Source organism: Rana temporaria, chromosome 10 (assembly GCF_905171775.1).
Source record: "Rana temporaria chromosome 10, aRanTem1.1, whole genome shotgun sequence".
Taxonomy (NCBI): domain Eukaryota; kingdom Metazoa; phylum Chordata; class Amphibia; order Anura; family Ranidae; genus Rana; species Rana temporaria.
The window spans coordinates 92,929,051-92,942,774 of NC_053498.1; the positions used below are offsets into that span (position 1 = coordinate 92,929,051).

Sequence of the window (13,724 nt, forward strand, 5' to 3'; positions counted from 1 at the left end):
TTGCGTAAGTCGTTCGCGAATAGGTATTTGCATAGAATGACGTCACCGTCGTAAACATTGGCTTGTTCCGGTTTAATTTCGAGCATGCGCACTGGGATACCCCCACGGACGGCGCATGCGCCGCTAAAAAAAAAACGTTGTTTACGTCGGGTCACGACGTATTTACATAAAACACGCCCCCATCACATCCATTTGAATTCCGCGCCCTTACGCCGCCAAAGATACACTACGCCGCCGTAACTTACGGCGCAAATTCTTTGAGGATTCCAAAAAAAAAGGTAAGTTACGGCGGCATAGTGTATCTTAGATACGCTACGCCTGCCTAAAGATAGGCAGATCTTTGTGGATCTGGCCCATAGTGTCTGCATTCAGATCTGTGCACCCACTTACATAGGTGAAGCTCTCTGGTGGATGCAGATGCAGCAAAAAGTATCTCAGCATACAGGACCTGTCTCAGCGCTGGTCTAAATGAGCCCTTAGGGGAATTTATCAAAACTAGAGCAGGCAGAATTTGGAACAGCTATGCATTGCAACCAATCAGCTCATAGCTTTTATTTGTAAAGCAGAAGATAGAAGCTGATTGGTTGCCATGCACAGCTAACTGCACCAGTTTTGATAAATTCCCCTCACTGTGTTTTACATTTCTTACTCCTAACTACTGCATTCTAAGTACAGCACATTCTTTGTTAAAATGGTTGTAAAGGCACAAGATTGTTAATCTTCATGAATTCTATGCATGAAAGTGAAAAAACCTCCTGTGTGCAGCAGCCCCACCTAATTCTTACCTGAGCTCCCTCTCGATCCAGTGATGTCCACGAGAGCCTTGGCTGTCCGGAGACTCACGCTCTTGATTGGCTTTTGGCAGCAGCGGGAGCCATTGGCTCCCACTGCTGTCAATCACAGCCTGTGAGCCAATCAGAAGACGGAAGGAGCAGAGTCAATCCATGGTTCTGTGTGTGAATGGACATACAGAGCCGTGGCTCAGGAGAGCGCCTGCTTTGGTGCCTCCATAGCAAGCTGCTTGCTGTGGGGGCACCTAGAAAGAGGGGAGGGCCAGGGGTGCCGACGAGGGACCCAAGAAGAGGAGGATCTGGGCTGCTCTGTGCAAAACCACTACACAGAGCACAGAGCAGGTAAGTATACCATGTTTATTTTTTAGAAAAACAAAACCAAAAACAAGACTTCAATATCACTTTAAGGGTAGCTTTGTGTAGTAAAGGATATGCAATAAAACAGTTTTATTTTGTTAATATAAGTATACTGAGGTTAGTACTGTTTGCTACATACTGGCTTGTGGCAGTCATTAAAGCATATGGCCCTTTAATCCCCTCCCACTGTTGGTGCAATCTGACCACACCTACAGTTTTGGCGTGGTGCCGCTATATTGCCACATACCATTTTTCTAGGGGGGGGGGGGGGGGGCAAAAAAAGTCCACTTGTCCCCATTTGTAACGGGACTGTTTTATAACTTTTGAGGCAGAAGAGTTGCCAATCAAAGCATCCCGATTTTTTTTCCTCAGTCAAACTCCTGCCTTTATTTATAAGATGTTTGTTATAGCCCCGCTCACGTGATCTGAGACAATGTTGCATTCTTGTTTAAAATCTTCATCTTCCTCCTTCCTCTCACAAACTCTCCCACTGACAAAGCCCACATGTGCCTGTAGGGTGACAAGCTCGAAAGCCAGTAGGAGTGAGTTGGCAGCACATTGTTTCCTATAGATTTTTGTAGAGACTATTCCCTTTTCCACACATCCTGTCAAAGTGACATCTAATTAGTCAATCCTAACAGGATGAAAATTATACTCCAAGTATAAATGGTTGGCATTGAGATGATATACAAAAGATCTATCCAATGGACTGGACCACTCCACACGAAGATCAAATCGTCTATAAAACGTCAATACCAATCAATTTGCATCCTATATGGATTGTCATGGGAAAAGAGAAAAATCTCCTCTCACCAACCCATATATAAATTCGCCAGTGAGGCAGAAAATCTAGAGCCCTTGAGGCACCACGGCACTGTAAATAAAACTTAGAATCAAACGTGAAGTAGTTATGTTTTAACAAAGATTCTATAGCTAGGTACAAGAACTCGCACACTTCCTGACTATAGCTACTATACCGTGTGAGGTGATATTTAACTGCTCCAAGGGCTAAGTGGTGTGGTGTGGTATGCAGGAGTAAAATGCTTTGACGTCAACAGTAATCCAAATGTTGGTAGCTGACCAGTTAATCTCCTTTGTATGAGTTAGAAGGTGTCCAGTATTCCTAAGATAACATGGCAAACGTTTGACAAGGGGTTGTACGTACGTTAGCTTCGTACATTTTTTGGAGGATTCGCAGAAGAGCCCCCTTTTGAGAAGACTGAACCAACCGAGCTGTGAGGTGTATTGGGTGATCTTGATTTGGCAGTGTCCGAATACACAGTATCAGATGTCTCAGGTGAGGTAAAATGAACAATTTTATCTGATACTGAGCTACTCTTCCCCATCTGGCTTATATATGGGATCTAACTCACCCATGACATCACTACAAGGAGGACTTTTTTTAAAAGGGGAGCTATCAATTGCTTATAACTTTTCCTTTTAACGTACTATCTTAGAACAAACCAACTACACCTGCCTATATATTTACCTTAGAGAAGACTTTATGCAGTAGTCTTTGGGCTTATGTCAAGTGCCAGGGTCTCTGGATACCCATGTCTTTCAGAAAAATAATCTGGAAGGATATCATGGGGAAGTTTATATTATCCTGGAAAAGGAGATCTTCTAATTTTTACATATAAATATTAATGTTTGCAGTTCTTCCTTGGGTGTGAAAGTGTCAAGCTTGTTTTAGCCCTCCTACCTCCCTATTTAGGTTGCACTTACATCTGAGCGTTGCGTTCTTATGCATTTTCCTGTGCAAATTGTCACGCAATTTTATGCACGCTTTTGCATTTTTTTGTTACAGCGTTTGAGCTTCAGCTGTTTTTATTTTAGCCTATAGAGAACAGTATCTCTGGGACATCACCTGTTGCTCTGTGGACATATTGGCTTAAAAAGGTGCGATAAAATGCACTTGTTGCACTTTTTTGTGCGAACCAATGCAATTGTATGGGACTCAAAACACACCAATCTGCCAGAATCGAGTCACAACAGTAGCTCCCAAACTTTTTTGAGCTTTAGAAGTTTGTCCTAGGGCATGCTGGAGTGACGATGTGAACCACCACCACAGAGATGCATTGATTTTTATTTTCTCCCTGAGCGTTTTGGAGTTTCAAGCGCCGTGCTACAAAACGCTCAGGCGTGAATTGGGTATTAGTAAAAATATCTATCACATCAAAGGGGGCTTAGGTTGTAGTTTGGACAGGGCCAAGTTTGACATTTATAATGACAGTTTTAGCATTAGTCTTTACTAAAGGTAACCTAGGTCATCATTTATTGCTCATCATATTCTTAGTTTGAATTGCCCAGGTTTGTTGCCCTATCCCATAGATACAGTATCAGGTGCTGTTCATCTATATCAATGCTGTCTATACTAATTTATAATATGTCAACGACTGTCAATAATGTCTTACAAAATATCTTTGTTATAATTTGCAGAAGAAACAGCAAGTGACCTTGAGAATGAGCTTTCTGAATGTGGACCAGGGTCTGCTGTCTATGTGTCTTGTGATGTAACAAGAGAGGATGATATCAAGGTACCCACTTTCTTTTTCTATTTTATTAAATAGAGCTTTGTCTTTGCAGAAAAACTTTGCAGTGCATCCTTGAAATGCCTTGTAAATTCTTCTCATGCCTCGGAAATAATAGTTTCCATTCTCCAGTTTGTACTGTTGCTGTAACAGTCATAAAGCCTGGTGCTGGTAGTTTTCACCACAAGGCTCAGGGTGTGGAGAAGAACCAGTGTAAATAATGTACCTAAGCAAAATGTTAGAAAATAAAAAACGTATAAACTATACTAAAGCACTGCCCTAACACTTATGCCGCGTACACACAACCTTTTTAGAGTTGTAAAAAATGACGTTTTTTTTTTTTAATGTCATTAAAAATGATTGTGTGTGGGCTCCAGAGCATTTTTCACGGTGTAAAAAAATGGGCATTAAAAATTTAGAACATGCTCTAATTTTTCACAACGTCAGAAAAAATGATTGTGTGTGGGCTTTAACGACGTGAAAAAAACGTGCATGCTCAGAAGCAAGTTATGAGACGGGAGCGCTCGTTCTGGTAAAACTAGCGTTCGTAATGGAGTAAGCACATTCATCACGCTGTAACAGACTGAAAAGCGCAAATCGTCTTTTACTAACACGAAATCAGCAAAAGCAGCCCCAAGGGTGGCGCCATCCGAATGGAACTTCCCCTTTATAGTGCCGTCGTACGTGTTAAGACTTGAGAAAAAGATTGGACAGCCGCACTTCTACGAAATTCTTAAAATGTTGCCTCTAATGGTAAAAAAGGGAAACAGCACTACAAGTCACAGCAGACAGTGGGGTGGATAGCTGACGCGTTTCGCACTTGGGTATCAGCGCTTAGTCATAGCTGATACCCCAGCATGCTATGACTAAGCGCTGATACCCCAGTGCGAAACGTGTCAGCTATCCACCCCACTGTCTGCTGTGACTTGTAGTGCTGTTTCCCTTTTTCCGTTTTTTACCATTAAAGGCAACATTTTAAGAATTTCGTGGAAGTGCGGCTGTCTAATCTTTTTCTCCAGTCTTTGCTCCATGCATCGCCTGCACCCACGCTTCTGAGAGGACACTGATTCCTGAGTGCACTCACCTGGAGCGGCAGTTTCCCTTTTCTCTACCCGTCGTACGTGTTGTACGTCACCGCGCTTTGCTAGAGCATTTTTTTTTGATGTTCGGGTTGAAAAAAACTTCGTTTTTTCTAGACCATAAAAACGTATTTTTTTACAACCCAAAAACGGTCGTGTGTACGCGGCATGAGGGTTCAATTTATAATGGATACTCTGTGCAAATCACATGGCGAATATTTGCAAGACATTCATCTGCTGGTGTTTTAGAGCATTTGACTATCATTTTCAAAGAGGATTTGACATATGTGTAATGTGGTGGAGGATGGTGAATCTTGGTAAATTTTAACTGTGAATCTCGTTTGGAATTTGTGTATATATATCTATATATATAGATATATATTGTATGCTGATGGGAAAATCCTCTTTGAAAATTATTTGTGACTAGGGTAGGATAGGTAAATAAGGCGACAGAAAATGAGAGGTGAATAAAGTGAAACATTTTAAAATAAACCGTGAATAGGACGAATCTTATGGAAATGATTGATGAATAGGGTGAATCCTCTTTGAAAATTATAGGTGAACAAGATGAATCCTATTAAAGGGATAGGTGAATGGGGTAAATCCTTTTTGAAACTGATCAGTGAATAAGCTGAATCCTATAAAAATGGTAGGCGTATAGGGGAAATCCTATGAAAAAAATGGGTGAATAAGGTGAGATGTGGGGAGCGGATACCTGTCCAAACTAGGTACCTGCTTTCCCTCCATTCCAAACATTCCAAATACCAAATATGATTGGGGGGAGCAGGATTTCCTCTTTTAGGTGAGGTTCCACTTTAAGCTCCGACCACGAAGGCTGTGCTACTTATTTGCATCCCGAGGTCTAAGTGTCAATGATGACCGGAGTGTTCCTGTATTACTATCATGCCTCGTACACACAACCGGTTTTCCTGTCGGGAAATCTGTCATGAGAGCTTTTGGCCGGGAATCCTGGCCGTGTATATGCTCCATCGCAGTTTTCCCGACAGGAAAACTGACAGGGGAAAAAAAAGAACCAGCTCTCTTTTTTTCTGCCGCGATACTGTTATAAAGTCGGCAGTTTTCCTATGGGAAAAGACTGCGGTGGAGCATACACACTGCCGGGTTTCCCGATCAAAGCTCTCATGGCAGTTTTCCTGTCGGGAAACCCGGTCGTGTGTAGGGGGAAAAAGTTACTGAGCAGGTTCTCGATTTTCCCCTCGGGTTTCCCAGCTGACTTTTTACCACCGGGAAAACCGATCGTGTACTAGGCATAATATATTTCGATTCTCTACTTTTTTTTGCATTACATTTTTGAGTCTGGCAGCATTGCTGAAAACAGGAATTATCTACATTAAATATAGCAGAACATTGTTTTTTAATTGGGCACCAAAAATGTGTTAATTTCAATAGTGAATAGCAAATTTCACAGATCAGAACAGGTGCACATGATGGAAATGCCTTGCAACCAGGAACTTGCATACGCAAGGTGTTAGCTGCTTCTCGTGATCATGTTAACACTTTGCTAACTTTTTTTAACTCATCTGCTTGAGTAAAGAAATATTGATGTAAAGGATAACAAAAAAAACAATAATAATAATAATAAATAAAATTAACCACCAGATTCCATTTAACACAGAGGCTGATTGAAGTAGCTGTAAAAACGTTTGGACAAATAGACTGTCTGGTCAACAATGCTGGATGGCGTAAGTATTAAATTAATGTATAACCCAACAGCCAGATCTGTTTGGTAAATTAAAGAACACCTCCTTCCAAAAAAGATTTTAGTCTTCTGTGGCTAATTTCAAATTGAATCACATGCTAGCTTCTTATATTTCTCAGGCACTGCAACCCGTTTTGATCAGTGCTTTTAAGGCCGTATGTAAAACTGCATGAGCCCTAAAAAGGCTTTACCCCCATTCATGATTTCCTCTGTTACTGCATATTTCATAACATTAATGCCGCGTACACACGATCATTTTTCGGCATTTGTCCAAAAAACGAAGTTTTTCCAACTTCATCATTAAAAACTATGTTGCCCACACACCATCGTTTTTGAAAAATGATGAACAAAGCGCGGTGACATACACCACGTACTACGGCACTCTAAAGGGGAAGTTCTATTCGCCTTTGGGCTGCTTTTAGCTGATTCCTTGTTAGTAAAAGACGATTCACGCTTTTTTGTCTGTTACAGCGTGATGAATGTGCTTACTCCATTATGTATGGTAGTTCTACCAGAACGAGCGCTCCCGTCTCATAACTTGCTTCTGGACATGCGCGGGTATAAAACTTCGTTTTTGCCCACACACCATCATTTTTAACAACACGAAAAACGACATTTTAAAAAACATTGTGAAAAAATGCAGCGTGTTCGAATTTTTTTGTTTGTCGTTTTTCAGAAGCGGACCCCCCTCAACGCTGCACACGGCGCCCCCTCAACCCTGAAAGCCACACGGCGCACCCCCCTCAAGTATGCACACTGCACACAGCGCATCCCCCTCAAACCTGCACGCTGCACACAGCGCACCCCCTCAACCCTGCACTCCGTAAACAGCGCACCTCTAAACCCTGCATTCCGTACACAGCACACCTCTCAACCCTGCACTCCGTACACAGTGCACCTCTAAACCCTGCATTCCATACACAGCACACCTCTCAACCCTGCACTCCATACACAGCGCACCTTTGAACCCTGCATTCCGTACAAAGCGCATCCCTCAGCCTTGCACTCCATAAAGAGCGCACCCCTCAACCCTCATTGCTAATAATTAGTTCTAGTTCTTCTTTTCTGTCTATTGGTGGGTCCAGTCACTTATGCAGTCTGTGGTGTGCAGGCAGTAAGATGATGTGCTGTAACCTCTAGCGACCAATCAGTGAGCCGTAATGATGTGCTGCAATTTCTAGCAACCAATTAGGGAGCATTAATAATTTGCAGTAACCTCTAGCCACCAGTGAGTGGTAATGATGTGCAGTGACCTTCAGCAACCAATCAGTGAACAGTAATGATCTGCTGTAATCTCTAGCAAGCAATCAGTGAGCAATAATAATTTGCAGTAACCTCTAGCAACTAATCAGTTTGTAGTAATGATGTGCAGTAACCTCTAGCAAACAATGAGTAAGCGGTAATTATGTGCAGTATCGTCTAGCAACCAATCAGTGAGCAAGAAAAATGTGTGTAGTGGACAGTGTAGGAATCAGGTGGGTCATTGTAGTGGTCAGTATAGGAATCAGTGAGTGGGGTGTATTTCCGCGCCAAACTTATATAAGTATGTAATAATTAATCACAGGTGGAATAATAATATATACTTATGTGACAAGCTGCTCCTCTGTGTCAAAACATATATGTTGTGCAATAGGATCAATAGGTGGGGAAGAGGGCGCTAGTAAAGAATATATATACCTATTATTGGGACACCCTCAGTGCGAGGATCCCAATGGTATAAGTGGGAAAAAAAATTAAATTGGTATTAAACACTCTAGTGAACATAAAAATCATATATATATATATATATATATATATATATATATACTAAATTGTGTACAATGATGGGTCACACAAAAACTATAATGCATGCAGCAAAAACCAATATCTGATCATAAAAATATATGCGACCAGTGATAGTGCAAACACCTCACTATGCAAATTAAGTGTCTCTTGAGTGGACCTCAAAAACACAATATAACAGAAAGAAACGAAAAAAACACAGTCCATAAGTGATTCTTTCCACAGGTGAGTTCAATCCAAAAGACCATCAAAACATGAAAGGGTCTTGAGTGCTACTGCAGCCACCACCATCTAATACGGCTTCACCCGAAGTGATCTTGCCAAGAGATAGGCTTACCAGATGCTGCGGACCCCTTTCCTGAAAAATGGGTCTAATGAGCTGAGCAGGTTTAAGTGCCTGCACACTGTTCACCACCTTTCAGACTGCTATCAATCTTTCAACCAATGGTATCCAGGAATCCATCCAAAAATTAAACAGGAGAGAGCTATAGTGCATTACCTTTTATTAAAATATGACAAGTATAAAAAGCTGATTGGCCCCTTACTTGGAGGGTGCCTGCCCGGCACTAGGACTGCATGCGTCTTTGTCTGGACCCAGACTGCCTCTTGTGGGTCACTGGAAGTGAAAGGGCGCGTTTGTATTGCAGAGTGTTAGCGAGGGATCAGCTGCTGTGTCAGACTAGCCTCCGACAATTGTTTCGTGGGTTACCACGTCATCAGGGGGGCGCCACTCAAGAGACACTTAATTTGCATAGTGAGGTGTTTGCACTATAACTGGTCGCATATATATTTTTTATCAGATATTGGTTTTTGCTGCATGCATTATAGTTTTTGTGTGACCCATCATTGTACACAATTTAGTATATATATATATATATATATATATATATATATATATATATATATATATATATATATATATGATTTTTATGTTCACTAGAGTTTAATACCAATTTAATTTTTTTTCCCACTTATACCATTGGGATCCTCGCACTGAGGGTGTCCCAATAATAGGTATATATATTCTTTACTAGTATAGGAATCAGGTAGCTCAGTGTAGTGGTCAGTATAGGAATCAGGTAGGTCAGTGTAGTGGTCAGTATAGGAATCAGGTAGGTCAGTGTAGTGGTCAGTATAGGAATCAGGTAGGTCAGTGTAGTGGTCAGTATAGGAATCAGGTAGGTCAGTGTAGTGGTCAGTATAGCAATCAGGCAGATTAGTATAGGAATCAGGTAGGTTAGCATAGTGGCCAGGTAGGTCAGTGTAGGAATCAGGTTGGTCAGTACTACTGTACTAGCGGAAGGGACTCAGAGTGCTAAAAATCCGTGGGTTAGGGGGCGCAAACTACGCCACTGGCCCTAGGGACTTTCCACCTGCCTTAGTTTGACAGATATATTATCATCTAGTGAACCGAATGCCTGCACTACAACAGCAGCGGACTCTTTTGCTTTGCAGAGTCGGAACACCCAACTCACCAACCAACCAGCTCATACAGTTGCTTCCTGTCACTACCAGAAACCATGCTAGCTAAAGGCCAGTCTTTGCCCCCAAGAACCTTTCACAAAAAACACTTTGGAAGCTGGATTATTGCACATTCATAGAAGCCGTCTTCGTGTTGTCTTGTCCCTGTTGGAGTTTTTCTCTCACACCCGGTCTGATGAAACCGCTGTCAGTAGACAAGTAAGGGATAGGAACCGTAGATAGCAGTAAACACCTAAGAGGGGTTATAATTCTGGAATTTATTAAAAAAAAGACAAAAGAAACAAGATTTATGATGGACACATTTTTTGAATTCCATATGTTGACATTTCTGTTTTACATTAAATATTAGCTACTGGTTAGACAATAATAGAAAAGAGTACCAAATGCAATCAAGAAGAGTAACATCCCTTTTTTCCATAACTTAGTAAGAAGCTGGTGGTTCATTAGCTAATTAGAACCAGACTAAAAGCTGTTAGGTTTGCATTGTGTTGACCTTTAAGTGATTCAAGATGCAATGCTTGACTACAGTAATAAAATTGTTGCTTCACTATAATAATACATTTGTTGCTTGACTATATTAATACAGATGTAGGATTCTATTAAGCTTGTGAAAGTCTTTTTCACTAACACTTATGCCCCGTACACACAATCGGAATTTCCAATGGCCTTAAATCCAATGGATTTTTTTGTCGGAATTCCGTTCAAGCTGTCTTGCATACACATAGGTAGATTCACAAAGAGTTAGGCCGGCTTATCAGTAGATAAGCCGACCTAACTCAGAATCTACGCCGCCGTATGTTTAAGCGTATGCTCAAACAGAGATACGCTTAAACAAAGCTAAGATAGGACGGCTTGCGCCGTTCTATCTTAGCTTGCAATTTTTCGGATGGTCGCTAGGTGGCGCTTCCATTGCGGCCGGCGTAGATTATGTAAATGAGCTTGTACGCCGATTCCCGAACGTACGCGAGCCCGCCGCAGTCAAATTACATCGTTTCCGTAAGGCCTTAGGCGGCCTAAAGTTATTCCACCTATGAGGTGGAATAACAATGTTAAAGTATGGCTGCCGTTCCCACCGCGAGGTTCGAATTTTTTACGTCGTTTGCGTAAGTCGTCCGCGAATCGGGATTTACGTTGTTTACGTCCATGTCGAAATCAATAGGCCCGTACGGCGTACTTAGCCGAAATGCGCACTGGGAAATGTAGGCGCCCGGCGCATGCACAGTAGCAAAAAACGTAAAAAAACGTGAGGTCAAGCCTCATTTCCATACAACACGCCCCCCTCCAACAAATTCGAATTAGGCGCCCTTACGCCCGCTCATTTTAGGCTACGCCGCCGTAGATTAGCAGGTAAGTTGATTTAGAACCATTACTAGCCTAGCTAATTTACGGCGGCGTAGCCTAAAAAGGCTAAGCTACGCCGCCGCAAGTTTAATCCTATCTACCTGAATCTACCTAACACTGTCAGACCAAATTCCGACCGTCCAAAACGCGGCGACGAGCCGAGAAAAATTAAGTTCAATGCTTTCGAGCATGCGTCGACTTGATTCTCAGCATGCGTGTGTTTTTTCTCCGTCGGGGTTGCACACAGACGGTAAGAATTTCCTATCGTTTTTTTTTTTCATCGGAAAAAAATAAAACATGTTCTATTTCTAAACACTGACAGAAAAATGTCCGATAGGGCCCACACACGATCAGAATTTCCGATGAAAAAAGTCCATCGGACTTTTTTTATCGGAAATTCCGATTGTGTGTACGCGGCATTACTATTAACACCCATATATTGATTTAGCAGTGTTTTGTTCTTCCTTTCTTCCTCTTTGCTGATTACAATTTCTTCCTCCATCCATCAGATGTGGTGACTTGCAAATATACCTGATTCACAATAGTACATTGCATGTGACAAAGTTCTTTATTTGTCATTTCATTTTAGATCCTCCAGACCAGATAATTGATGACACAAGTGCACAGGAGTTTCAAAACCTTTTAAACTTGAATCTTATTGGCTACTTCCTGACTGCAAAGGTAAATATCACATGGACTAGTTGCAGTATATTAATCGCTATCTGACCACAATGATCAAGCGTAACTGGACGTTAGAAAATACTAGTAGTTTTCAACTGGGTAGGGGTACAATGTACCCCATACTCATTCACATAGGGTGGGGTGCCGGGATCTGGGGGCCCCCCTTATTAACCTCCCTGGCGGTATGATTCTTTCAGAAAAAAGGTGCTGAAAGCGGTACCATTATTTGCAAGGAAATTTGGTGATTTGTACTGTAGGCCTGTAATTCTTAGGAATAACTCACTTAAATCTGACCAAACAAGAGTCTAGTAGGCATCCCGGGTATGAATTTTTTTTTAAAACAAAATTATAAATTATAATATAATAAATAATTATAACAAATAATAATATAATTATAATAAAAATTATTCAATAATGTAATCAACTCAAAATCACTGAAATTTGCTCAGTTGCAGAATTGTCGCTGTCATTACTTTTATTTTTTTATGACGAATTTCCCCACAAATCGCTATCGTTCAATTCTGCAAGTGATTATAATTTATTATCGCTGTTTTCTAGCTGCTCTAAAACCATTTTTTGACATAAAGGGACACTTTTGGTTGCTACGGACAATCTACAGTTTGCAGGCAGAAAGAACAGTTTTTATTATATAAAACTACATGTAGGACACTGGGCAGACCGCTAGGGACGAGGGTGGTGTGTATTCATTACATACAGTACTGTAATCTATAAGATTACAGTATACTGTATGTAATGTGTTTGTTTACTTTTTTGAATTTGGCGCCGTTCTCCGCTCCCGTGCGTCGTAACGTCGCAGGGAACGGAGATCGGCGGCACAGGAGGACACTGTGTGAATCGAGCGAGGTCCTGCTCGCTCACACAGCGCGGTGGCATCGCTGGATCCAGGGACAAGGTAAGTAAACAAGGCCTGTGGATCCAGCGAGGCGAGCCCGAGTCTGACTCGGGGTTACCGATTGTAGCACAAAAATCTAACCCCGAGTCAGACTCTGGAATACCGCCAGGGGGGTTAAAGGGGGCTCCTGGATTCCGATAAGCAGACCCCGACAACCAACGGCCAGGTTTGTCGGGAAGAGGCCCTTGTCCTCATCAACATGGGGACAGGGTGCTTTGGGGTGGGGGGCCACAGGGTGCCCCCCTGAAAAAAAGCACCCACCACCCCATGTTAAGGGCATGTGGCCTGGTACGGTTCAGGAGGGGGGGTGGTCGCTCGTCCCCACCCCCTTTCCTGAGCGGCCGGGCTGCGAGCTCGGATAAAGATCTGGTATGGATTTTGGGGGGGGGGGGCCACGCCATTTTTTCGGCGTGGGGGTTTCCCTTAAAGTCCATACAAGACCCAAGGGTCTGGTATGCTCTTGGAGGGGGAACCCATGCCCGTTTTTTATTAAAATGTTGGCGTGGAGTTCCCCCTCAAGATTCATACCAAACACAGTGCCTGGTATTGGCGGGGATCCAAGTCATATCCCTGTTCATTGAAAGTCAGACATATGTCGGCTTCAAGTCGCAGGGCAGTTAGATGCCGATTGTCTACCTTGCACAGCTGCACCAGATTTTGAACTCTAAAGTTTAAGTAAATCAACCCCTAATTTGGGTGTGTGTAAAAATATGTCAGACATCATTTTAATGCATGAAATAAAAGTTCTATTTTAGTGTGGCATTAGTGAGATGCACAGAATAGTGTAGTACACCACTTTGGCAATATCATACTGTAGTTCGCATATAGACTCATCTTTATTCTGTCAAATTAATAAAGCTAGACTGAGATTGTATTTGGTCATCATTCAGGCATCTCTAATTGGATGCATTCTGTGTAAATTTAGTTTGATCTATAGAGTAGAATTTGTTGAAATCCACCAAAGTATAAAAGTTCATGTTTTTTTTTTTTTTTTTTATTATGTTTATTAATATTCAATTGTATTAAAACATTTTACTATAGCTTTTG

General features: G+C 41.8%; 1 protein-coding gene across 1 annotated transcript in view; it reads left to right on the forward strand.

Moving 5' to 3' along the window:
* HSD17B14 (hydroxysteroid 17-beta dehydrogenase 14) overlaps positions 1-13,724 on the forward strand; it is a 44,361-nt gene that overhangs the window by 7,858 nt on the left and 22,779 nt on the right. The window contains exons 3-5 of the mRNA XM_040325699.1: positions 3,588-3,685; positions 6,395-6,461; positions 11,673-11,764. Of these exons, the coding sequence (XP_040181633.1) occupies positions 3,588-3,685; positions 6,395-6,461; positions 11,673-11,764 (257 nt within the window). The remainder of the gene's footprint in view (positions 1-3,587; positions 3,686-6,394; positions 6,462-11,672; positions 11,765-13,724) is intronic.